At 36.5% G+C, this 26,013-nt stretch overlaps 2 protein-coding genes across 14 annotated transcripts in view; one reads left to right on the forward strand and one right to left on the reverse strand.

The window, feature by feature from the left end:
* Nucleotides 1-4,538, forward strand: part of LOC119697739 (myelin basic protein) — a 109,771-nt gene extending 105,233 nt beyond the window's left edge. For all 7 annotated transcript variants that reach the window (XM_038128887.1, XM_038128893.1, XM_038128892.1 and 4 more), the window contains 2 exons: nucleotides 74-196; nucleotides 2,738-4,538. In XM_038128887.1, the coding sequence (XP_037984815.1) occupies nucleotides 74-196; nucleotides 2,738-2,794 (180 nt within the window). In that variant the 3' untranslated portion in view covers nucleotides 2,795-4,538. The remainder of the gene's footprint in view (nucleotides 1-73; nucleotides 197-2,737) is intronic.
* Nucleotides 3,310-26,013, reverse strand: part of ZNF236 (zinc finger protein 236) — a 78,039-nt gene continuing 55,335 nt past the window's right edge. For 5 of the 7 annotated variants that reach the window (XM_038128882.1, XM_038128885.1, XM_038128880.1 and 2 more), the window contains 10 exons: nucleotides 24,151-24,296; nucleotides 22,693-22,936; nucleotides 21,807-21,986; nucleotides 21,151-21,303; nucleotides 20,334-20,524; nucleotides 18,614-18,745; nucleotides 17,151-17,348; nucleotides 11,423-11,552; nucleotides 8,403-8,579; nucleotides 3,310-7,989 (listed from right to left, as the gene is read on the reverse strand). In XM_038128882.1, the coding sequence (XP_037984810.1) occupies nucleotides 7,862-7,989; nucleotides 8,403-8,579; nucleotides 11,423-11,552; nucleotides 17,151-17,348; nucleotides 18,614-18,745; nucleotides 20,334-20,524; nucleotides 21,151-21,303; nucleotides 21,807-21,986; nucleotides 22,693-22,936; nucleotides 24,151-24,296 (1,679 nt within the window). In that variant the 3' untranslated portion in view covers nucleotides 3,310-7,861. Of the gene's footprint in view, nucleotides 7,990-8,402; nucleotides 8,580-11,422; nucleotides 11,553-17,143; nucleotides 17,349-18,613; nucleotides 18,746-20,333; nucleotides 20,525-21,150; nucleotides 21,304-21,806; nucleotides 21,987-22,692; nucleotides 22,937-24,150; nucleotides 24,297-26,013 lie in introns of all 7 variants that reach the window. The other 2 variants (XR_005255918.1, XM_038128881.1) reach the window with 2 other exon arrangements.

Genomic DNA, 26,013 nt, shown 5'->3' on the forward strand with positions numbered 1-26,013 from the left:
ATAAAGACTACAACACGCATATGGTAATTGGAATGTGACAATTTGCAATATACATGAAAATCTTTCTTTGCAGGGTGGTGAAGCACACAAGCCAGGATATGGAAGCGGAAAATTCTATGAGCATAAATCTGCTCATAAGGGACACAAGGGATCCTATCATGAGGGCCAGGGCACTCTTTCCAGAATCTTTAAACTGGTAAAGTACAATTGAACTTTAAGTACAAAAAAATTGAACTGGGAAAAAGAGAAGCCAAACCTCTCCAGAACCTGCCATGTTTGAAACAACCATATTTCCTTAAAGCTTCTGATGGAATTAGACTTGCATGGATAAACCAGAAGGTTATTTTGTGGCTTAGTGACTACTAACATGATAGGAAACAAAGGTAAAAATACACAGTTAGTAGCCATCAGGAAAGAAGGTAAGTCCACAATGTCCCACAAAGACCTGCACCAGGACCAGTGCTGTTACTGAAAGCAAAAATGATCTGAACAAATGAGATGACACGCCTCGCTGCTGCTGAATTATTTGGGATAGTGAAAATGAAAGGGAACTGATAAACTGCAGAAGGGTAGTACAGGGCAGTGTTGGACACATATGTGGATGCAGTAACAACTCCAGCAGTCCCTGCTTGTTCCCACCCCAGGTGGGAAAACTCTTACAATATGTCAGTATCGAAAGTTATGAAAACACAGAGTGGGGCAAATCAGAAAACTGTCATCTTAGAAATAAACATTTGGTCAGGTTATCTTTAGTCTGGTTCAATTCCCCATTTCAAGGCACAGCAAAGCCACAACAACACAGGCAATACATGGAAACAGAACAGGAAAAAAAGGTGAGTTGTGAGGATTTTTCACATTCTGTGTCAGGAAACAGACATATCAAAAGCAGACTATATCCACTGGCAGATCCTTTAACAAAGACTGTATTTCCCTCAAAGGCAATGATGGCAGAGAATTCACTCATAACAAATCACTCAGTGCAATATTAGCACATGAAGATGCCATCAGCACTCAACTTCAAGTCAGAAGGTCTGAGATCCTTAGCAGAGCTGATCATTTCAGACTCTTACTATTCCTCTCCTCAAGAGGAGAGGTAACAGTGCCTTCATTTGCAGCAAACCCCCCATTTTTGTCTCTTAAACAGTTTAGGTTTTGTATTTCCTATTGTACAGTTGTTTTCCAAATATATGTAGCACCAAGTGACAGCACAAAAACTTCAAGGAAGTAGTAGGAATTGTTATGTAGCAATTCAAGAAAAGGAATGATCTCTTCAGAGGCCCAGGTAAAAAAATCAAACACATTTTAAGTCTTATTTTCATGTTGTGCACTTGGTTTTTAGTTTTAGTGGGGTTCAGGTACATCAACCATTCCATGGCTATATACTCTCATTATTTGTAAAACTTCATCATTTCAATATCTAAAAATACACATTAATGATCTCTCATGAAATTTAACATTCTCTTTTTTGCATATTCATCACAGCTATTTTAGCTTAGTTATATATATTATATATATATATATATATATATATATATATATCTGAGAGATACATCCACCAGTTTTCACTTTTTAGATAACCTTTCCCCAGCCATTATAATTTCTGGAACTTTGATAAGAGTTTTATTCATACCTACTTGATTTAGACCCATTGTTTACAGCAGGAGGCATTAATTACTGTTTCTTTATATAGTTCAACAGTCTTGTAATATAAAAAAGTAATCCATTCTTTAACATATCTTTGAAAGAAAAAAAGCCAATTACCTAATGAATTAGACTGAATTTTCCTGTAACAGTTCTGTAAAACTAAGGAGGCAGTGCTGAAAGATAAGAACATAAATGAAGAAAATGAAGTCCCAAAGTACATGTTTTTTTTTTTTCCAAGTAAACAGTTCAGTCATCACCTGATTACAGTAAAAATTACCACATAATCTCACATTTGTGATCTTAAGTGCATTTTTCAAGACTTGCCTATAAAGAGTTGCTAAAGCTAAGGGACAAGATACCAAGTTAGCTTAATCTCAGATTCCAAAAAATGAAATGTCAGAATTTCAGCTTGAATCATCTTTACTATAAAACTACTTCTTTTCTCAAGTGCAGATCTATGAATTGTAACAGTTTTTTCCTCTCAGTTTGACACTTTCTTATTATTTCTAAGAATAGGGCAGGTTTCAGCCCTTTTATCTTTTCTTAGCTTTCTCCTGCATCTGCATCATTTTCTCCTGTACCTAGCATTCCATACAAGCCTCATGATGATACAACACTGAGAATTTACTGCAGAATGAAAGTAGTAAATTTCAGTTCTTTCAGATGTGAAACTATTACATCTCATATGCAAGGTCTAGAGATTTTGTTTTGTTACTTGTATTAAAGTATACACACAGTACAAGGTTCATAAAAATGAAATTTTCCATTCTGTCCAAGGAAATAAATTGTTTTCATTAGGAAGGCCTGAATAAGAACATGCACTTAAAAGTAATTAATGAGAGACTGTCTAGTCCTCTGTGGAAGATTTAATGAAAGTAAGTTAATCCTATGTGAAAATCAATGAAAATCAATCTTCTTTTTGAAGTGAAAAATCCCAGTATTATGTAGTGATATACTAGAGGCAACTGCAGGCTATTTTCACTAGATAGCATTTCAAATTTTGTCATACTTACACAGATTGATGTTCTTCAATGCACAGCTACATAATACATATTAATTTCTAATTAATGCAAGTCTGTTCTTCCCTCCACAGGGAGGCTCTGGGTCCCGACCTGGATCGCGGTCTGGTTCCCCCATTGCTAGGCGCTGAAGCCCCAAGATGCCACCCAAGGATCACGTACTCTGCTTCATAATATAACTGCCTTAAAATTAGTAACAGCTGCTACAATTACCTAGATAGATGCAATCCATTACTTAATGCCAATTAGGTTCTGCATGCAGTAGATGATACAAACTTCTATTGGCAATCCCTGAGCAACAGTTGAATGGAAGGAACACAAAAAGTAGCTTTGCTAGATGTTTTCCTTATTTTATGTGAAGTAACAAGATCTCTGACTTTACCCCTTCTTCTTCAGGATGCCCTAACTGTATGCTGGACTCCTTTATTTCTCCCAAGCACCTAATTTAAGCTCAACCTTTCTGGTTTCGTTTTAGTGAACATCAGAATTACAAATAAAGAGCTATAATGTCTTGGACACTGAGCACTGCTGTTAATGAATTTTTGAGACACTGCTGTTAAAAAAAAACAAAAAAAAATCCAACATGTGCAGAAGTTGTGAGGACTGTTTATCCAAATTTTCTTTTCAGTTTTTTTCTTTTGTTTTGTTTTAATCTTCCTTCTCTCACTCACAGAATAATTTATTTTCATAACAGGATTAGGCAGTCATGGAAAGGTTTATCAAACATTGGGAGTTCAAGGTATGTGAAGTGTGGGAGGGGGCAGATGTTGAAGAATCAATATGATGTGGAGCAATAGCAATAAGGAAATTCTTTCCATACTATGATTTGCTCATTGCATCCAAACCATTAGAATAAAGAGTAGATGAGGGAGAGAAAGAGGATTTCAAAATTGAGTTAGACTAATGTTACAAAACAAGGGATATTCCCAGAGAAACATCTAAGACTGCACCTGTGACCACTGGACGTCACTGGTGCTTCACATAAATTCTGCTGCAATGGCATTAACTTTGCAGTACAATAAGTAAATAAGCATATAAACATAAAAAGTCTAATTTCTGAAAGAAAGCCCTTCAGTACTGGCATCTCAGATAGTCCTGCACATCTCACATCAGAATTTCAAATCTTTCTCTTGCTATTGCAGCAGTGCTGTATTTGATTGGCTCATCTTTTGCCTGAGTAACACCTGGATGCCTATTAAGGGCAGTGCACCAAAGCAAACCCGTAGTAAACTACTGTGAACATTTAACTGTTGTATTGTAGTTGCCTCGTAGAAATAAATTATAGTTCAGTTAGATTTAGATATGAATTGTTCACAAATTACTAAAATGAACGTGTGTGGAGATGGTATTTCCAACCACACTTAGGGAAATAAAAGGCTCTTCTGAATTGCACTGTTTTATTACTTAAACTTACACTTTCTTCAACCTGTCATCTAAGTGTCTGATTAATTTTTATTTTTTTTTAGTTTTAGCCTATGCACTGTAGATTACAGTTAGTGCTTCCTAGGTTGAAACAGCATTCCTAATAAGTGCCTAGTAGAAGTTACCTATAAATAAATATGTGTTATTTACATTTCACATCTAAATCTATTGTAGGTTTAAATCAGTGTCCATTAATATGAAGCAATGGAAGATGAGATGATAGAAAATACATAGAGACTAGAGAAAACAAAACTGCCAAAATTATTCCGAAAACACACACTATTACATCTATTACCTTTGTTGGTTGCTATGTGTATTTTTCTATTGTAGCTTCATTCAGATGTATACTCTGCAACGTAATAGTTGATTTAATTTGAACACGTATTGTTCTTATAGGAACACAGCTTTTAAAAATAGTCACTATTGAAATAAAGTAATCAACTTGAAATGAAACTTGGGCCAGTTTTGTTTTTTACAAAGGAACAGGATATACATATTTATTTATACATATTTATATATCTTTATATATTTAGGTCTGTTTGATTTATTGCCTCCCCACCATCCTCCAGAGTTTATGAATAATGTTCACATACTAGAAAATAACACAATGACACCTGGGGACCCTGCACACAGGCTTCTAGTGACATTGCATGGCCCAGAAGGTTGACAATAGGACACAAGAATTATGGAATGCCAGTGTCTACTGAGTGACAGCTACAGGCCAGAAGCATAAAATGTCTATGAACAGGAAATAAAAACCAGCCCCCTTCATGAACAATTGTGGTGCAAACAGCCCTCAAAAATGTGAAAGATTATTTAAGATAAAAAACCCAGAGAAATACATCTTTCAATATACTACACTGTAGAGTAACAGAATTTAACCAAAATCTCTTCCTTGACTTCATCACTCTTCTTTCCCCTCAATCGTCTTTGCCAGAGGGTCAAAGTGGCTTTTTTGATTTACTTCCTCTAGAGGAATAGGTATAGTACTTGAAAGCATTGTTTTACCAATATGAAAAGAGATTAAAACTTAGCCTGAAATTTATTCTTTTAGTTACACACTAGTAGTTTTGATGAAAACCAGCAGTTTAAATGTCCATTTGATTTGTAAGCATAGGATTATTCCTGAAACAAGAGTGCACAGCCAATACCAGGAGTGTGTGATTTAATGTTCTGAAGGAATGGACACAAACCAAAAGAAATTGATACCAGACACAAGCCAAAAACCCCAAGGCTAGCACAAGCCTACAACTGCATTAAACCAGAAAGAACAAGGGCTGTCCACTTACCCACTATGCAATGTGACACATCAAGCACTCCTCAGAAGAAGAGTTCTTCTGCTTCCTTACATAATGCATCTGCTTTAAGGCTGCTTTTGAAAATATCAACATACTGGTTACCGTGTCTGTATTTGTTCTGAACATCAACACATACACTGCTCTGAAAGGCTACAACTCAATCTTACCAAGGCTACAAAAACCTCTGTCAAGACACTTGAAGTTCACCGCTGAAGAGGGTGCAGGGAAGCAAATCAAATACAATGTTAAAAAGGAACTTTTAAAGTCTATTCCTGTAGCTGACAGGCTTTCCAAGCACTGGAAGAGTAGCAAACCAACTTCAGGAAAAATGTCAGCTGACTCTGTAACTCACACTGTTCAGTTAGCACTTCCAAGGCTTGCTGAACAGCCTCACTGCCTCTAATCAAGGCATAACTTGGTTATGCCTTTGAGAAGTGACTCTTTAAAAATGCCATCTTTTTACCCATGAGATCAGCTTTTAGGTTCTGTGTACCAAATATCACAGACTCATTAAATGGTCTGGGTTGCAAGGGACCTTAAAGATCACCTAGTTCCAAGCCCTCTGTGCATTTATCCAGTATTCACTGAAATAACAGGGAATTTCATACATGCTACACACAACACAGCACATTTTGCTATATTATTACAGATAAACAGCATGCTATGCCATGAGGCCAGACTGTAAAATATAACTGTAAAATATAATGTCTTTCTTTACCAGCTGAAACATTCACAGGCTGCCTGGAAGGGAAGGCACTGATGGAAGGACTTTATTCTTCACATCTAATATTCAAACAGTAAACAGTTTTTCCAATCTCCTGGAATCCAGAATCATATGCTTAAAAAATACACAAAACAGAATTTGGAAAAAAGTAATATTATTTAGTATGTTTTTCAATTAAATATTCCACATAACAAAAGTGTTATTTTCATGTCACCAACTATATTACTTATATACATATGCTGAACAGTTGACAAAAGAATTAAGAGATGCCCTACCAAAACCAACAGTGATTTCTTGCTTCAGCAATCTGAAATAACTAGTTTGTATCACAGACAGAGTATAGACAATATTTACAGAAAAGAGCTTTTTGGATCTGAGAACAATTATCTTTTAGAAAGAAAATTAAAGTCCAGGTCTGTATTATAGTACAACATATCCACCACTGATCTAGAAGTACTTGTGGCAACCAAACAGATGAACTCCTTGGAACTGGGATTAGTATTTACAAAATATACTGATCGGCCACACAGAGGCTCGTAGACTTTAAATATATATATATATATACATATATAAGCACACATATATATATCTATATATATGTAACATATAAATAAAATTCCAACGAACAAGGCAAAAATAAGAAAACAGCTTCTGTCTTTGGAATGTCTAAAAGACAACTATGCTTTTACTCCAGTGTTTCTTTGCTATCAATATACTTAAAAAGTGGCACCTTTGAAAGCAATACCCAGTCAGCTAGGTAGTTTTGCTGAAACAATGACTTAAACAACAAATAAATGTAACATATTTCCAAAATCCACAAAGAAAATAATAAGGAATTTACAGATTCAAAATGATAACTGTTTACAGCACTGGGGAACATTAGTATAGTATAGGTGACTTAGTGTGCACCTAATTTTCTCACTGCTACCACAAAATGGTACTTGTTTATCTCACAGATTCAGTATATGGCTGTTTTCCACAGATACTGAGATATGTAACTGCTGACCCAGTACAGCAAACAACAACAGAGGTTGTTACTGGAACCTTTTCTCATTTGGATTCTTATTAAGTAATTATTGCCAAATCCAAAACCTCAGGACTTACACTGTTAAAACTCACATCCATCTGCCTCTGTGGTTGGAATGAAAATGAACATACTCCCTCTCAAGAGTTTAACTCAAGAAAAGCCATGAGCTTGCAGTATTTTATTTTTTTCAACAAATTCTCAAAATGCACTAAAAAAGAAAGCTTTTAAAAGAAATACAGCCTTTTCCTGTGCCTTGTAAGGAAAAAAAAGGCAAAACTCCACTGTTTTATACTGCATGCATCATCAACTGCAACATTTCATTTTCAATCTCAATTATTTCTTTAAACACATTAAAAAAAAGTTGACTGACAGTTTCATGATTTTCCTGTGAAGTTATTCTTCATCTCCATTAAAAATGGGAATAATTCTATTCTGATATAAAGTTCCAGTTTATTTTTAAATAGATATACTGGCTGTGAATTCAAGGTGAAACTGTATACATTATTACCTGAGTTCATTGATTCACAGACAACTTAGCACAGATTAAATGAAGTTTTCCCAATATTCTTCTACAAGCTTAAAAAAAAGAATTCATCTTTTAGGTAACTTTTGTAAATAATTAAAAAAACTATAATATATTATCCTATTGTTAGTATCTTCAATGCTTGAAGCTTTAACTGTAAAGTTCGAGTGCCAGAAGTATTTTTAACTTTCAAATTTCAAGGTGTTATCGAAAAACATTGCCTATACTTTGCCATTCATTTGAAGATTCTTGTACCACTTCTTCCAAATTCAGAGCACGACTAATGTCTTCCCCTTCTTGTTCTTGGTGACTCGCAGGCTCTTGTACAGGACCTACCAAGGTACAAGAGAAAAGGCAATTGAGTATGATTTGACATATGGTGTAAGAAAAAGGCAAATATAGCACTTGGGAATAATGGAATCACGACGGGAACAGTATTATACAATTACTTCAGATACTGTAAATTCATTAGATAGTCTTGGAAATTTTTTTTAAAAAATCTAATACAAATATACTGCTTTCCTGGAATAATTTTTCAACTGTGTAGTTCTGTACACAGAGCTCCACGTAAAAAACAAGGAACCACAAAAAGCAACGAATTGCTGTTTCAACCCGATTTTTGGGTTGCATGTGCAATTACTACCTCACCAGCTGTGGTCTTTGGCTATCAGTGCTTGATTCCTCAATAACTTAAGGGAAGTGCTGTGTGCCCTGCCCTCAGCAGTACTGCCACCATGCTACGTACCAGTGTAACCATGAGCCCGTTTCATGTGCAGTTTCATATTGCTTTTCTGTGTAAATCCCATGGCACAGTAGTCACATTTATAAGGTCTCTCTCCTGTGTGCCTTTTCATGTGGACTTTGAGAGCACTCTTCTGGTTAAATGCTTTTTCACACAGTGTACACTGAAATGGCCGTTCCCCTTTATAAGAAAGAAAAACATACTTCATAATTTTTCCTTTTAAGATTGAAACACACTTTTGAAATTCTGTAAAAATTATCAAGATGATCTAAAAATGAAATAGACATCATCATTTTCCTTGAGACTTTCTCCAAACAGCGCTAGAGCTCCACATTGTGAGCAAAAATATCAAATTAAATGTCAGAATAGTGACGTAAGTACTAAATCATTGATATTACCCTTCCTATCCAATTTATAACCTAAGCAAGTTATTTAACAGAGGTACAAAAAAAAATCTATTTACCAATTTGACTTTTCTGTACTCAAGGAAACCATCACCTTTTTGCAACATGAAGAGTAATGCAGATAAAGCAGTGTACTAGAATTAACAAAGACGATGCCTTTAAGAAACTGAAAAGTCAAATATGTTAACAAAAAAAAAGTATCCTGGTAATTCTACATGGAACTTGTGGCTTCTTATGCCAACTAGTGATTCTCGTATCTCACCAAAAAAGGCTTATTGTTCCAATTCTGCCAGAATACTACTGATTTCTAACTATAAACACAAGAACGTATTAACTTAAAAAATATTTTAAAATTTAAAAATATCTACTTTGCAAGACCACACTTTTGATTCAACACTACCACCTTTGACATAAACACACTGTATGTCACAAGGATCTAAAAGCACTTTCTAAGATACTCTCCTTGCTATTAGTTAGCACAATAAAGCACAAGCAGGAGTAAAACATTTTTCCAAATTCTTTCTTACAGGACCAATACATCTCTCTTCATTATGTTAGTCTTTCCACTTGCATGCCAAATCCAACTTCTCAGACAATGAACAGAAGGTTCTTCAAAGCGCAGATGTTTTCTTTCTGTTTTTGTTAACAACTTTTTCACTAGTTTGAAGAGAAATCCAGGCTTCCTGAAATTCTTTTTATTCCATTTTTTAAATTCAGTGAAGGTGAGCAGCCTTTTTGGTGCAATGGATTACTACACAGTTTTTGGTAGAACTGGAAGCAACTGCTTCCCTCTAATTTCAACATTTCAGCAAACCACTCTTCACTGATAAATCCTAAATAACAAGATATTTAGAGCTATTCAGAGAAATGATGTGTTTTCCTTCCAGCCATTGATTCAGTAGATATTACCCATTAGAAATAGTTAAAAATGTTTAGTCAAGATGGAAATCACAAACACTTTCTCACAGATAAGGACAATACCTTTATGGAAATTAGGTTTAGATTAACCTTTCCTAGCATAGTTTATGTAAATGCATCCATCTAAACACTTCTGTGCAGCACATTTTCACTTTTTTAGTCTCAAGTGATTTCTAAAAGAACATTCTCTTCTGAAAGAATTACAATCATACAAATTGACCTACTGTTGCCTGACATTGTTGAAACACAAAAATAAATATGAATTTAGCAAGGTCTGTTACAGTCTAGCACATGAGCCTCCTAGTACAAGAAACCCAAAAATATCTAAGGAATGAAGGATTTCCTGAGTGAATTGCAAGTCATTCCAAAACAGAAAGAACCCTTCCTATGATGGTGAAGATTTATGAGAAACAGATAGATGAAGGGATTCTGCTCTGTCCTCAGCCTCCCTGAACTGCTCTGTGCCTATTACAATGGGGCAGCAGCACGAAATGAAACTAAGCACGGAAAATAACAACTGGTCATCTTTCCCGCTTCCTGCATATTCTGTGGAACCCTTAAACTAGGAGACAATACTTTTTCAAGAGTCTGTGTTATTTAAGAGTGTTTGTAATTTGTATTTATTATAATTTGTATTTAAGAGTCTGTGTAATTTGCAAAAAGCAAATTACTAAGGATATTTTAATGTCCTGGGATTTTAACTCCTGCTTCTCTTTTCCTACCCACAGTAGAACCAGAATATTCTTTCTAATGCAGTAACCACAAACCAGCTTGATGGTGAGGAAAGAGAAAACTCTGGTTGACTCACTCTAAGAGAGAGTTACCCTTTTGACAGAATCTTTTTATTCTACAGCACATCCAGCCAAATTCGTTGGTCCCCTCCAGCTTCGTAGCAACACAGATAACTTTCCCCTGTCCTGTTTACATTTAGCAGCCATGACAGCTATTTATTGGTAGCAGTGGTAGGGAGAAGAAAGAACTTGCTTCAGAGAACTGACTGCTCTATTTAGAACTCATGTTCTAAAGAAGAATGTTTGTCAGGCACAGAAGGTGACAGGGAGGGCAGCTGGGCTATCATCCTATGTACAGGCTTCAACTTACAGTAGGGCAGAAGCTGCAACCTGAAAAGCACTTATCACAGAAAATGAGTGCTCCCTAGGAGGTCAGTATAGACTTTTTATTGATTAACTGTTGAAGAAAATAATAGAAGTGGATACATGGAAAATAACACAACAAATTAAAAGCACTGGCATTAGAAACAGATGACCTGTGCAAGTAGCTCAGTGACAATGAAGCACTGCATACAGCAGTCAACATCAGCAGTCTTGTTTGACATCACTGAGCACACCCCTCATTTGCACATATGACCGAGGATGATCATAACCAGTGTTTTTTAATCACTTCAAACAATACTTCAAAGTATGCTTTTATTAATCTCTTCCAAAGGCTGACAAACCTTTAGACACAAGCTCATGCACTCACATTATCACTGCAGTACTGCCTATCCCAAAATACAGATCAGCTTAGTGAAGCACATGAGTTTTCAAGTCTGCTGTTCCTCCTTTTAATTTCCATACATTTGAGGAAAGAAATTTACTTGATTTTTTAAGCTTAAGTTAATATTTAAATGCAGTTCTCCAAACATAACACCCAGACATTGATAAGAAAACCTCTCAAGATAAAAACAATTTCTGGTGTCACCTGTGTGGATGCGACTGTGTCTCTCCAGCTGACTTGGCTTAGCGAAAGCTTTTTCACAAGTATCACACTTAAACACTCTAGGCTTCTGGGAACTCAGTGAAGGTCCACCCTGATGGGTTTGCATGTGTTCCTAAGCCAGCATAGGAAAAAAAAAATTCAGACCATTTAAAAAGACTTCAGTACTTAATATAAAAATATATTCACACCTTGAAGATAAAAGCAGAGAATCTTAGTCATCAGCAGACAAGCTGGAAGAAAATGGAAGCCTGCCTTGTTTTTTTTCTTTTAAGTGAGAGATTATTTTTGTGTATCAACTCTCTCTCTAACCATCGGTCTTCACACTTCTGAAAAACTCCATCAACAACTGTATGTCTTTCTTTTTTGGCATACATTAGTCCCTTTACTAATTATCTGAAGTAAAATAAAATACAGAAAACCAAACCAGAGTTCTTTAAATGCTCTGTTCATCTACAAAGAGGTATTTTGACAACTGTGTATTGTAAACTAACACAGGATTTTTTTCCCCCTCTCCTCTGCAGCATCCATCTCCCTCCTTTTCTGATATGTGGGCATTCTTCAGCACCTGAACTGGTAACACTGTCAAACTGCACAGGCCTCAAAGAGGCAGCTATCACAACATACACATACAGAGCTGCACAATGGCAAGATGCAAACAAAATCACTTCACAATGGACTCTTAACTGAAAAAAAACACCAGAAAATTAAATCACTAAGGTTCTTAATGGTAAGATGGCAGGATGTTTTATCTTCATGAAGAAGCATCAATAACAGTTCTAATTTCAGTGTTTTTAATACACTGATGCTGGGCCCAGATGTTTTTCAAACTTACAAGAGTATTTATCTTATCTATTAATTTTTCTGTTTTTAATTTATTTATTAATACCAAGATAAAATTCAAATATCAAAAGAAAATAAATAAAAATATATATAACTAAAAAAAATCTAATCAAGAACTGTCTGTGAAACAGTACTGCAAATACTTGTCCACTTGCTAAAATGTGTGTGGATATTCTTTTCTAGTCTATTTGATTACAAACTAAACTATTAATTAGTCTTTACTATACCTAAACAATAAGCCTTCTTGATGTCTATGAAGTCCTATTCCTCACTCCACGAACTGAAGCAAACTGTGTCTGCAGAGTTTGTTTACACTGGAAAATCAGCGAGACAGTTACATGGAAGAATATTATTATCACAGTACTTATTATAATAGAGTATTATAGGGAAATAATATAAGGTCTTCTGAGGAAAAATAGGTATCTTAAAACCCCTGCTTAGGTGGAAATAAACAAAATCTTTAGGTTTTATCTTGTTCATTACCCCCTCAAGCATTGAAATGGTGGAAGCATACTATAACCTACTTCAGGAAAATGATCTGAAACCAGTTGCTTCTTTCTTTCACCATAAAACCCAAGCAAAAAAACCAAATCTCCAAATCCCAACAACTCCCACCCCATCTTCTACTTGAATGCAAACAACATATCATCCAGATAGCCCTCTAAAACTTTCTGCCAACTTTCTCTGAAGAAAGAGTTTGTGATGCAATTCTGTTCCACTGATCTATGCACCTCTTATACTTTTCCTGTAAAATAAATACACTTTTGAAAATTCATGTTCATGGAAACGCAACATTCTGAAGTGCAATCATCCCTTTATCAACATAGTTAGTATTTCACTGATTGCTCATGCGAAGTTTTACAACTTTATTTGTGCAATTCTTTTATTCTTCAGAGAGTAATTATCCTGGGGTAGCAAACAAGCATTATCTAATTAAAAAATAAGACCAGGAAACCTTCTTTGAAATGGCTCATGCATTAGTATGCCATTCTCATACCCCATCATTCCTGAAACATTAATTGTAAACACCTCTGAAAGTGTGGCAATAAAAAGTTTGTTTCATTCCATTGTTTTAATAAGATGATAAGGCCTTTTTCCTTTCATCTTGGAATCATGACTATTAACAGTCAACTTCCAGATACTTCCACTACCTATTTGTATGAAACTGGACAGTTTAGTCACTGTGCAGTCTTAAGGTTCTCCTCTCTGAAGCTGTAAAACAGGACAGTAACCCACATCAGAAGGGGAACTGAGTCACTAGACTGAAAAGCCTTAACACTGGGGGTGGGGTGGGTGGTGGAGGTGTTTGTACATGATCCCTAAAGAGGATTTTCTTGTGGATAATTGTGAAAATGCTGGTACTGACATCTTTGGAAAAAACACATACAGTTAAGTACTGGCATCTAAACACTGATACCCTTACCTCTTACTGGATTGTCCTGAAAAGCCTGAAGTTTGGTAGTGCCCTTAATATTTTTGGTGATCTCTAGAATTCCATCAGTATAAAATGAAGACCATGAGTAACAGATCACTGAACTCTTCCCAAAATCCTAAGCCAAACCCCAACATTTATTTCTGAATTTGCCGTTAAAAGCTGCTCACAGCTGAAGCTGCTATTAAGACCTTGATAAAGAAAAGAGTCTGATGAGGGGTGGAATTTGTTTTAGTGCTTGATGGTCCAGTGGTAAATGAAACTGTCCTGTAAGACATTTAAGATCAAAGCCAACCATTAACCAGCACTGACAAGTCTATCACTAAACTACGTCTGCTAAGACACTGTCCATAGTGCCACATCTACACATCTTCTAAATACCTTCAGAGTTGGTGACACAACTTCCACACAGGCTGTGCCAGTGCCTGACAAGTCTTTCAGTGAAGAAATTTTCCCTAATATCCAATCTAAACCTCCCCTAACATAACTGAGGTAATTATCTCTTGTCCTATTCTCATTATCCAGTAGAAAAGGCTAACACCCCACCTGGCCAAAACCTTCTTTCAGGTAGTTGCAGAGAGTGTTAAGTGACCCCCGGGCTCATTTTCTGCAAGCTAAACAACCCCAGCTTCCCTCAACTGCTCCTCCTAAGAGTTGCGCTCCACACCTTTCACCAGGCTCTGCTGCCTTTCTCTGGACACACTCCAGAACCTCAACATCCTTCTTGAACTGAGAACCCAAAACTGAACACGGGATTAGAGGTGCAGCCTTGCCAGCACAAAATGAAGAGGGACAATCCCTGCCCTGCTCCTGCTGGCCACACTATTCCCCACACAGGCCAGGAAGCCATTGGCCTCCTTGGCCACCTGGGCACACACTGGCTCTTGCTCAGCCATTGTCAGCACTCCCAGGTCCTTTTCCACCAGCAGCTTTCCAGCCACTCTGCCCCCAGCCTGTAGTGCTGCCTGGGGTTTTTCATGACCCAAGAGCAGGACCCAGCACTTGGCCTTGTTGAACCTCCCAAAATGGCCCCAACCCATTGATCCAGCCTGTCCAGATCCCTCTGCAGAGCTTTCCTGCCCTCCAGCAGATCAACACTCTTGGCCAGCTCAGTGCTGTCTGCAACATGACAGAGTGCACTCGGATCCTCTTGTCTAGATCACTGACAAAGATATTAAATAGAAGCCCCAGCACCGAGCCCTGAGGAGCACCACTTGTGACCAGCCATCAGCTGGATGTAATTCCATCTACCACTATCTGAGCTTGGACATATAGCCAATTTTTTCCCAGCAAACAGTGAACCCATCCAAGCCATGGAGGTCAGTGTCTCCAAAAGAATGCTGTAGGAGACAGTGTCAAAGGCTTTGCTGAAGTCCAGGTAGACAACATCCACTGCCTTTCCTTCGTCCACTGAGCAAGTCACTTTGTCACAGGAAATCATGTTACTCAAGCAGGACCTGCTTTTCATAAACCTATACTGATTGTGCCTGATCTCCTGGCTGTCTTGCATGTGCCACAGGATGGCACTCAAGATGAGCTGCTCCATAACCTTTCCTGGCACTGAGATCAGGCTGAAAGGCCTATAGTTTCCCAGATCCTACTTCCAGCCCTTGTAGATAGGCACCACAGATGCTAAGATCCAGTTAACTGGCACCTCCCTGGTTAGCCAGCAGTACTCCTCATAAATGATATAAAGTGGTTTGGCAAGTTCTTCTGACAGGTCCTTTGGTACCCTTTGGTGGACTCACCCGACAGATAACTTGTGCATGTCTAAGTGGTGTAGCAGGTCACTGACCATTTCCCCTACCTCCACCAAGATGGCTACAGTGCTGCACGCACCAGCACTGAGACATTTCAAATTTGCTCCAGTGCACTCAGCACATTGGGGTGAAGCTTGAAGGGCCTCGCTGGCACACAAACCCTCACACACTGGTGTACTGCCCTCAAGCTTATCTCCAGCAAGTCTGGTTTTATCCCTTCCTCCCTACAAATCTAGTTTAGATCATCTCTCTCAACGAGCCCTGCTAACTCCTCAGCAAATATCTTTTTCCCCCTTTGAGACAAGTGTAGCCCATCTGCAGCAGGCCTGCTCTTGTGTAGACCAATCCATGATCAAAAACCTCTAAATTCTGCTGGTGATGCCAGTCTCAGAGACAGTTAGAGATCTGCCAGCTCTTCCTACACCACTCCCTGCAATGGGAAGGCTAGAGGAGGAGATTACTTGTGCTTCTGATCCCTTAACAAGTTGTCCCAAGGCCCTGAAGTCTCTTGTGACTGTCCTTGAACTTCTTATTGCAACTTCAATTGCTGCCTTCCTGAAATATCAGTTATGGATAATAATCCGAGGGACATATTAGGGTAAGAAGTTTTCTTGTCATATCTTTAAACTGGGACCAGTTTTAAGAAAACAAACTGAAGAGAGACTGATTTTTGGAGTTTGTTATCATTACTTAAGGAAAACAAGTATCAAGACTCGTTTGGGTTTTTTTCCTGGAAAATTTCTTCTAACTCAGAGGTTAAGAGTTTCACAACAACACACTTTATGATAGGTTCCAATAGTCTAGTTGACAGACATGATTACTCCAAGAGGGTGAACTTCACAAAGAGTATATTTCATTAAAATATTATATCAAAGTGAAATGAAATCTATTGAAGAGGTCTCCTAAAAGCTAATATAAATATAAAGACAATATAAATGAATATAAGTACATTGCCTTTGGCTCCAAAAATATCTTGAAGCTGGCAAGATTCTGGGCAACTTATCTGTTTGCTCCTTTCTTAAAGCTCTTCTACAAATTACTTCCTTTAAGTATCTATCAGAGGTAAGATACTGGCCTGAACAAAGCACTTGTCTAGTACAGCCTAATATTCCTAACAAGAACATTCTACAAAACAATTATGAACTTAGATACACCACTAATTTTTTTAAAAGACTTGGAAGTATTAGATTGTTCATAATCTAGAGAAAACAGAGAAAATATCACTAGACAACACCAATAATATAACGACACTTTAAAATAAATGCTTCCTCTATCACTTGTACTCACATGATAGAGCATCTACAAATGAAATGGTAAGACTGTAAAGCAGGTAACTTCCTGAGATACCAAAAGATTTTCTGGAAATCAGGATTTGCACTGATGATATTCATATGCAAATAAAGTAAGTGAAATCTTTTCCTGACACTACTACTTGCATGACAGGCATTAACATTTTTCATTCTGTAGTCAATATATGCATTAAAATCCTCTCCATGCTCCAGAAGAGAGTTCTCTATCTGTGCATACATTATCACTTAGACTCCCTCTCTCAGATGCACACCTCTCACACTGTAAAGGAAAAGCAAAGACAAAGGGCTAGTAGGTACCTTTTGTTAATAACACAGAAAGCCCAAAACAAAAGGAGTTAAGAGAACAATCAGCTGTTATTACCAAATACCTTGAGATGTGTTGCCCTCTTAAAGGCCTTATTGCAGATGTGGCAAACATGTATTCGCTCCTTGCCATGAACCTCCTTGCAGTGGTGTGTCAGCATGGTGACGGAATAAAAGGTTTGGCTACACTCAAAACACTGGTGCCCACGAGTTTCTTTTTCTGCTTGACTGCTTTTAGTCACATTAGGGGAAACTTCTGTCACCTGTAACAATTAACAAATACACTATCAGGTAATTTCATAAGCACATCCACATTGGTTTATTTTTTAAAATCTACCTCAACATGACACATTTTTGGAGAGCATCTACATGCAACTTAAAGACACAAAAGCAGACAGTTTTATGTGTAAATATGAACTTCTATGTCATTGCTCTAGAGAATGACACATGTATGTATTTTCAGAAAACAACATTAATAACTATAATCAAATTAACTTAACACATCATAAACAGAATGTGTGTATCTGCATTTTTATACATTCAGTTTTATGCTCCTGAACAACTCAGATGATCCTCAATCTGCCACGAAATAAAATTCAAAGCCAAAAGCATTTCAGACAGGAAAAAAGTTATCTCTGATTTTGTGGAGGAGAAGAATATTTTCTATTTGTTTAACTTCTTTACTGGGGATTCTATTTTCATAAGGAAGTAAAGGTCTACCTCCAGAAGTACTGAAACATAATGAAAAATTGATAGAATTGGATGGTGGTGTGCTGCATTATTGTTTTAATTAGTGAGAACTACCTGGAAAAACTACTTTCTTCAGATAATTTATTATCAAATTCCTTTTTAATACCAAATTCAACTTTATCAATACAGAGGAATCCTATGTACAGTAACATAGAAAGCAACAAATAAAGTCACTATCTGCCTCCCTCATTTCTCCTATTTTAGAGCTTGCCCTGCCAGGCTGGTTGAAAACATTCATTCTGCCTTCAAGAGAACAAGTCTGAAATCACCTTTTCTAATACCAAAACTGTATTACTTATGTAGGAGTTTCTATTCCTGATTAAAAAGCATAAGAAGTTGCAAAGACTTTACATGGCACCATCACTGAAACAACTTGGATACAGAAAGAGAATGAAAAAAGTGCACCAACAGGTGGTATTTTTTCCCCACAGCTCCAAAATGTATATATTTTTATTATCTAAATACCAACTTAGTTGGAATTTTTTGGAGCAGTCTGTGTTGAGCACATGATTATGTGATTTGTAGAAAGAAATATTATTAATTACATGTCTTTCTTGTGTGCATATATATATATATATATATATATATGAAAGTGGTTTTTAATTCAAAACTTAAAACAGAATCTGTGTGACTAGGAAGTCACAGAGAACCTCTTCCCAAAACTCTTGTTTGGGAATGACATCAGGCTTCATGATTCAAGATAAAAAGACATTGTTCCAGTATTTTGATCAAATAAAAGTCCTTTACCACAAAAGATACAGAAATGCATAGTATCTACCTGATATGTTATTTCATCAGAGTTTGCAGGTGCTGAATGGGGTGTATGGCTCACCAGTATTACTTGCTGTGATCCTGATGCACTTTGGCTAGCAAGACTGGAATCTGTGAGTATAGCAGGGAACTGCTGACCCTGTCAGAGAGGGGAGCACAAAAAAAAGAGTAACTATATTAAAAAAGCTGCATTTAAACAGCTGACTGGAGTAATACAAGTTTTCACACCTAAACAGTACTTTTCTTTTTCCTTTAGAAAGAAACATTTCAGAACCCTACCCGAACAAATGCAACTGTTTTCCTTCCTTTTCTCCTTTACATTTATATCTAACCATTTAAGTAGTAACAACAGCTGGAAGTTTGTAAGACTAGATTCAGTTCTGATAAATTTTTACCAGCCTTGCATGAAATGCTGAATGTTTTAGTCTTCTACTGCCTTTCTTTAACTCCTGTATTCTGCTCTCCTGCATGGCCCTCCCGCAGTACCTTTATTTAAATCTCTTGATTAAACATACTTCCAAACCCCATGAAATCACAATACAAAATCACTACTTAGGATATATGATTACTAATATCTTACTATTTCTATTTCTACACTACTTTTAATAACTTCAATTTCCCCAGGGAACACAGGTCTTTTGCAAACTACCTGTCTATTCACCATGATTTCTTGCAACATAAACTGTGTTTGCACAGCCATTATTATTCTTCAGTGTTTCAATTTCATTTATGCTTGTCTTAACAGGATGCATAGGATCTTATTCATAAACAGCAACACTGCCAAATGTTATCACTGAAATTATTACAAAACCTGAAATGAAACCATGTTCTGTTTTGTTACTCTGCGATACCAGAAATCACAAATATATCATAAGAATTATTTACGAAATATTTTCTTCCCTTCCCCAGACCAAAACTGCAGAGGAAAGCATATAACTTTGCTTCACCAGTTTTAATCACAGCACATGCAAGATAAATAGTATTTAATTTGTATAAATTTACACACTAGCTCAGGTCAAAAAGTAAATAAAAATCAATCTAAACCTAGTTAAGCCAAGAAAATAGAAGAAACAGACCAAGTTTTCAGATGTAAAATCTACATTTAAAGGTCAACCACACAACCTTTTCACTTTGTATTCTAATATTTTTTATCTCCCCACTCTCTAGATTCTATTTGCCAAATGTGTCTTTGGTTCTTGATGACACCACGAAATTCTTAAGTTATGCTATAAATGAAACTAATAGTAAGGTTACTGAAGAGATGACAGTCCATACAGCACCATTTTAATAAAATGTCTTATAATGCCACCTGTTATTAAAGATAGTCAATAAATTCTGTCCTGTTACTTGCTCTGAAAAGAACTGTCACAACTGCTGTTCAACTCTCCCATTCACAAGTAGGAAAAAAAATTACCAAATGAAATAATATATTAGGAGTACTAAGCTGTATTACATAGTCTAACACCAAAAACTGATCTCAAACCATGTTTGAAACAGTAGAATCTATCTATTAATTTAAAAAAACAAACAACCTTGCAAAATTTATCAGCATTTCTGTTCCAACAGTTCTTCAAGATGCCAAACTCACATGGTTGGCAGAGAGAAGGAAAAATTAACTAAAATATCAAATATTATGTATTTACAGGACAAAATTATTTAAGCAAAAGAAATTATGTTCTGTAAGACAGAAACAGAAATTTATCTGTCAGTTCAGAAAAGCATCTTACCTGTGAAGTGATATTAAGTGTAACTGCATCAAGACCACCTGACAACATTCCCTGAGTGTCAGCAAGAGTCAAAGTGACACTACCATCTCCTCCAACTCCTGATGAAGACATCACCAAATTCGGTGCAGAAACTGCAGACTGAGATATCGGTGTTGCTGGAGGAAGGTTTGCTCCCCCTGTTGGATTAAGTTCTGGAACATATGCAAAATGGTAAAAAAACAAAAAATCTGTTAAATACATAAACACTAAACTACAAATTTATTTTAAGTAAATGTAATAATTTCTGTTTCCCATTGCTAGGATTTTCTATTGTGGAATCAACAAAATTGATTAAAGTGCTAATCAAGAACCTAAAGCTGTCAGTCAGATGATAAAATTAAAAAAACCACATTGAAGTGTAGCTTCATGAACACAGCATTGCACTCACATATGGTCACGTGCGTATACAAACATATAGGTAGAAATACATTAACATACTTAAAATCTCAAAATTTGAGTACTAGAGCAAATTTGGTATTTTAGCACTTCTGCAGTGAAGGCACCAGATTTTGTCATCCTCCAGTTTATAGATTTAATTCTTCAGTACTCCTTTAACTGCCTCAAAGTACTAATTTAATACATGTCTTCTTGTTTTCATTTTTTTCCTATTGTGTGGAATAAAATTCATTTAAACTGACATAACAAATTAAAGCTTGTGAGAAAACACAAAGCACTCAAAGTTCCTGAATCATGACATGCAAGATTATACCATTTAATTCTAGTATTTACTTTTAGAACAAAGTATTATTTTCAATTACAAAAAGCATTGTATGCATACCTGGAGCATTTAGTGAAGGGCCCTGAGAAAGAAGCTGGTCATTGCTTATAGTTAAAGTAGCACCTGTAGTCTGACTGCTGATGGTTGGTGCTGTCAGCCTTAAGCCAGTGTTCAGATCAGTGCTTCCAGAATTATGCTGAATAAGATCTTGGCCTGAATAGAAATAAGTCCTATTGTAACTGGAATTGACTCAGCATTATTCTGCTACTGTTCTTGCAATAGATCATAAAATAATAAAAGTAAAAAATACAACCAAACCACAAAATTAACTTCTAGACATTTTTATGCAGCACTTTGGCAAGTTTTTAATACAGATGTGATTATGCAAATCCAGATACTAACATGTACAGAAATAGCTGAGATTAGTAATATTTAGACAAATATGGATCTTATTTCTCTAGATTCAAAGCACCAACTTGATCTCTCTATAAAAATCCATCTGTTAACTGAGGCTATGAATAAAACAGTGAACCAATCTAACGTGTTCTCAAGGCAAATGTGTTTGGGTTTCAAATGTGGATTTGGGGAGTATCTTTTAAAGCTGATGAATATAAGAAAAATATGCCATGGGGACTGCAAAAATCTTCGTATGTTACTGTAGAGGTACTTTATGAAACTGAGATCTGGTATCATTAAAGAATTTTAGAAACACAAACCAGATATTGTAAGAGTGATTTCTTGAGGACTTCCTGATGAGGTTGCAGTAGTAGAACCTGAAGCATGAGCTAGAACTTGACTCAAACTGGAATTATTTATGGTCAACATTATCTCATGTTGTCCATTTGTAGATGACACCATACCCTGTGAAGTCATGACTTGAGTAATGTCTTGTGCACCTAAATTAAAGTGGTAGAACAAAAAAAGAAAATTCCATTAATATCCTTTGGTGGAATTTTTGACATAACTTTTTAGAGCAATTTATACATTATTTTCTGAGATACTATAATTGATGCAGCCAAGGGGAGATGCTAGAACTTGCAGTAGAAAGTAAAAACTTTTTTCACATCTGATTTATTCTTCTGCAGTTAAGATTTTCAGAATGAAGATTTTTGTATTTTGCTCAAAACAATGGAAGTTCTAAGTATTTTCATTATATAGAATCATAGAATGGCCTGGACTGGAAGGGACTCTAAAGATTACATGGTTTCAACTCCCCTGTCATGGGCAGGGATGACTTCCACTACACCAAGCTGCTCAAAACCCCATTCAGCCTGGCCTTGAACACTTCCAGTAATGAGGCATCCACAGCTTCTATGGGCAACCTGTTCCACTGCCTCACTACCTTCACAGTAAAGAATTTCTTCCTAATAGCTAATCTAAACCTACTCTCTAATTCACCTTCTGAAAAAAATCATATTAAGAAAGGGTAACACAAAGTTGTAAAATTTGCTGAAGATGCTCAAGCAAGAACTGCAAGTTTATTTTATTAAAATCAGATGTTTGGTGGGAGTGGGGGGAGGCAGGGGTTGACATTTTCTCACTGTAATATCCTGAGTAAAATTAAGAAACTGAACACACAAGAAAACTACTGACAGTGCTTACCATTAGCGCTGGTTGTCAGCACAGACTCCTGCTCAGACAGGGACCCTATTGTCATGTTAGCAGATGATGTCACTGTGGGCTGCAAAGACAAGCCTGATATGGGCTGAATAACCACATTAGCTGGCACTGCATTTTCTGTTGCCTGGAGGGAGGGATTCTGTGGAGCCATGGTGGGATCTCCAGTCAGCTGCTGAGTAAGTAAATTACTCTGCTGCAATGTCTGCTGTAGGATACTTGGATCGATCTGAAAAACAAGTTTTCAGCACTCAATCTGAAGTTAACAAACTGGGTTAAATGAATATTCTTAGCGTAAGTCCAGAATACATATTTACTGCATAGAGTATATACAGTACTGAAAATTTAAAATTAACAATTTAAAATTTAGATTTAGTTTTTGTGTGTCTGTATATAGCCGGTCTCTAAAGTGACTATGTAACCAGTCTATTCAGATTCAGTTTCCCTCTCCTCCTTCAGCAAAATGTTTGGGACATCATGATCAGTTACGTATCAGCATGCCTAGCCCCAGGTAAACACACTGCTGGTATTCTGTACTGTCCTATTACTGCATGCTTATCACAGTCTCGAAGCCTTTGAAAGTGAAAAGGCATGGAGCAGAGAGAAGATTGATACCAGAAATTATTTAATTTTTCAGCTCCTAGGGGTCATTAAAGTCTCATTTCACAAGCCAACAACTGTTGTCTATACTTAAAGATAAGACATTTTCCTCTCAGAGATATTTAGTAGTTGAGAAAAACAAAATTAATAGATCCCCATTTTATGCTAAAAACTCCTTGAACAGAGGGAGTATGAGCAACTCAATGCAACTCTGCAGCTGTCCCTTCCCTGACCTTGGGGTTGTACCTGGTGACCTCCAGAGGGCTCCTCCAACAACAATAATTCTGTGCAACTGATCAAACACAACCACTTTCAAGAAACCATTGTTTCACACATCTCAAGAACTTTTAAATGCAAGAATTTCACCTCTTTCTGTCATTCTTTTTACAAGCTCAGTGGGAATTTAAATTGTGAATTCAACCATTAAAAGCTTGCGAAGTAACACAGTGCCTTATGCTTAGAAAGGAACACTCTGTGCAATAATTTGGGTTTGTTTTGGGGGGTGGGTGGGTGCCTTTTGGGGGTTGGGTGGGAGCTAAAGTACTTTTGAAGTGTAAAGACAAAATGCAATTAAAAGAAAAAAAAACATATTTCAAAGCAGTCTGTCAAAGTCCCTGAGAGGTAAAAAATCCTGAAAAAAATGAAAATTAAAGAAACCAAACCAGAAACATACCCCACTGTGCAGCTATTTTTTTAAGTCTTCTATCATTGTACAAGTGATACAGTATGTTACTAGCTCACTCAACTCAGGAACTCTTCCAGAATTATGTAGGCTCCTTAAACTTTCTTCAGCCCTCAAAGTGACTCTACAGAATGAAAAGCAAGGACCAGTGAGCAACTCACCTGTAATGTTATGTTGTTAATACCAGTGGCATCTATTCCAGAAATCTGAACATTTTGTCCAACCAGATTAGCAGCAAGTTGTAACTGTATTCCTTCAAGAGTGGCCAAGCTACCATCTGTCAAGGACACAGTTAAGTCACCTCCAGCTACCAAAGAAAACAGTTATATTGTAATGTTTTTATTTACTATTACTGACTACCTCTTATTTTTATAAATTAAATCAATATAAAAGCTACATATGCACACATTTATTTATTACAAGAATGATAATTTGAACTGTATAATTTGATTATAAAGTAATTTCACTGCCTGTTTTAAAACTTCATAAATTCCATGTGATTTAAGGATTGCCATTTAGGCACTAGCTAGTGGCTTACAAAAGAAGAATCCCTCCAGAGCAGCTTTAGAAATCCGGAAAAATTTGGTTTAGATTTCCTTGGAGAGTGTGCTGCACCTAAACAAAGCAGCATACACAGAGGGTAATTACATTCTGACTCCGAACATACACATGAAAGTACTGCCACATTTTGCACAGCACAGACCTGGTTCAGTATCAAACTGTCAAAGTTCATCCTCTGTACTTACATGGATGCAAATAAAGGTGCATTAGCAAATGAAATCCAAAAGTCTTTAGACCTTGAATAGGTTCTAACTTCAAAAGTTGAATAGAACATCTCCACAAAAGGTCTTGAGAGAATATAGGGAAAAAGTCATCTTGTGTTTGACATACCCTCTTCTTCAAACATCTTGAGCGTGATCAACCAGTTTCCTTTGGTTGATGCTTCAAAAACACCCATCCTGCCCTCTTCAGAATTCTTTAGTATAATAAATCTGGTTTACAATACACCCAAAAAATACCTGCCGTGGCCAAATCCCACATTACTAGTCTCAATTTAAGAAGGCCTCTTTTTAGAACAAGCTGAACGACCTAAATGCTTCACCTTACTATGTTCAAAAATCCAAGTAAACGAATCAATCAATTTCTCATCACAAGTTTATCACTAACTGTGCCTGTCAAATAACACCAGTATCTTCTGAGCATGAACAATTTGTTCATTTTGGACAACACTTTAGATCAGATCAGATAAGCTGGAATGGCTCCAGTTAAATATGAGACTGACACAATACTCTGAATTTATGGGCATACCTGCAAAAGTCATAGGCATGTACTGAAAAAAATGCCAAAGCCCATAAAATCAAAGTCTCACTTTCAGAAATGACAGACCCACAATTTAAGCAGTACATTTAAGAGTACCAAGGCACGTCTCCAGACACCTTAACACTATTCTGCTTTTAAAATTGTCCCTGTCCCAAGTTTACCTAAGCACTTACACAAACATTGGGTCAGTGAGCACCTACACAAAAATTACCTGAAATAATTTAGAAATTAGCAAGGATCATTCTCAAAAGGTCACTTTCTTGTAACATGAAGCATGTTGGGTATTCTGTGCCAGTGGGTCAAAGAATGGCCTATGGCACATTTAATGTGCTAATGCAGCTGTAGTCTCTGTCAATTCGTGAGACTTCATATCTTAGGCACTCAATTATCTAACATACAAACCTACACTACTAGTTTTTTGTAGTGTTAAAGAGTTTTCTTGCTTTGTGTTGAGGTTGGGGGTCTTTTGATTGATTTTCTTTTGGTGTGGGTGTTTTTTCTTTTTAATTTTGGAGAAATTACTACACATGTACCACAGAGGATATGCACTTAAAAGACATTCTTCATTATTCACATAAATTACCATTGTAGACAAACAGAGTAACTGTTTTACTTCCTTTCTTTTTAAATAAAACCAAGAAAGTATTGCCACAAAGAATACAAGTACTCCAGCTATTTGTTATCTGCATTTTCTTCCACTTTGC

Source organism: Motacilla alba, chromosome 2 (assembly GCF_015832195.1).
Source record: "Motacilla alba alba isolate MOTALB_02 chromosome 2, Motacilla_alba_V1.0_pri, whole genome shotgun sequence".
Lineage (NCBI taxonomy): Eukaryota > Metazoa > Chordata > Aves > Passeriformes > Motacillidae > Motacilla > Motacilla alba.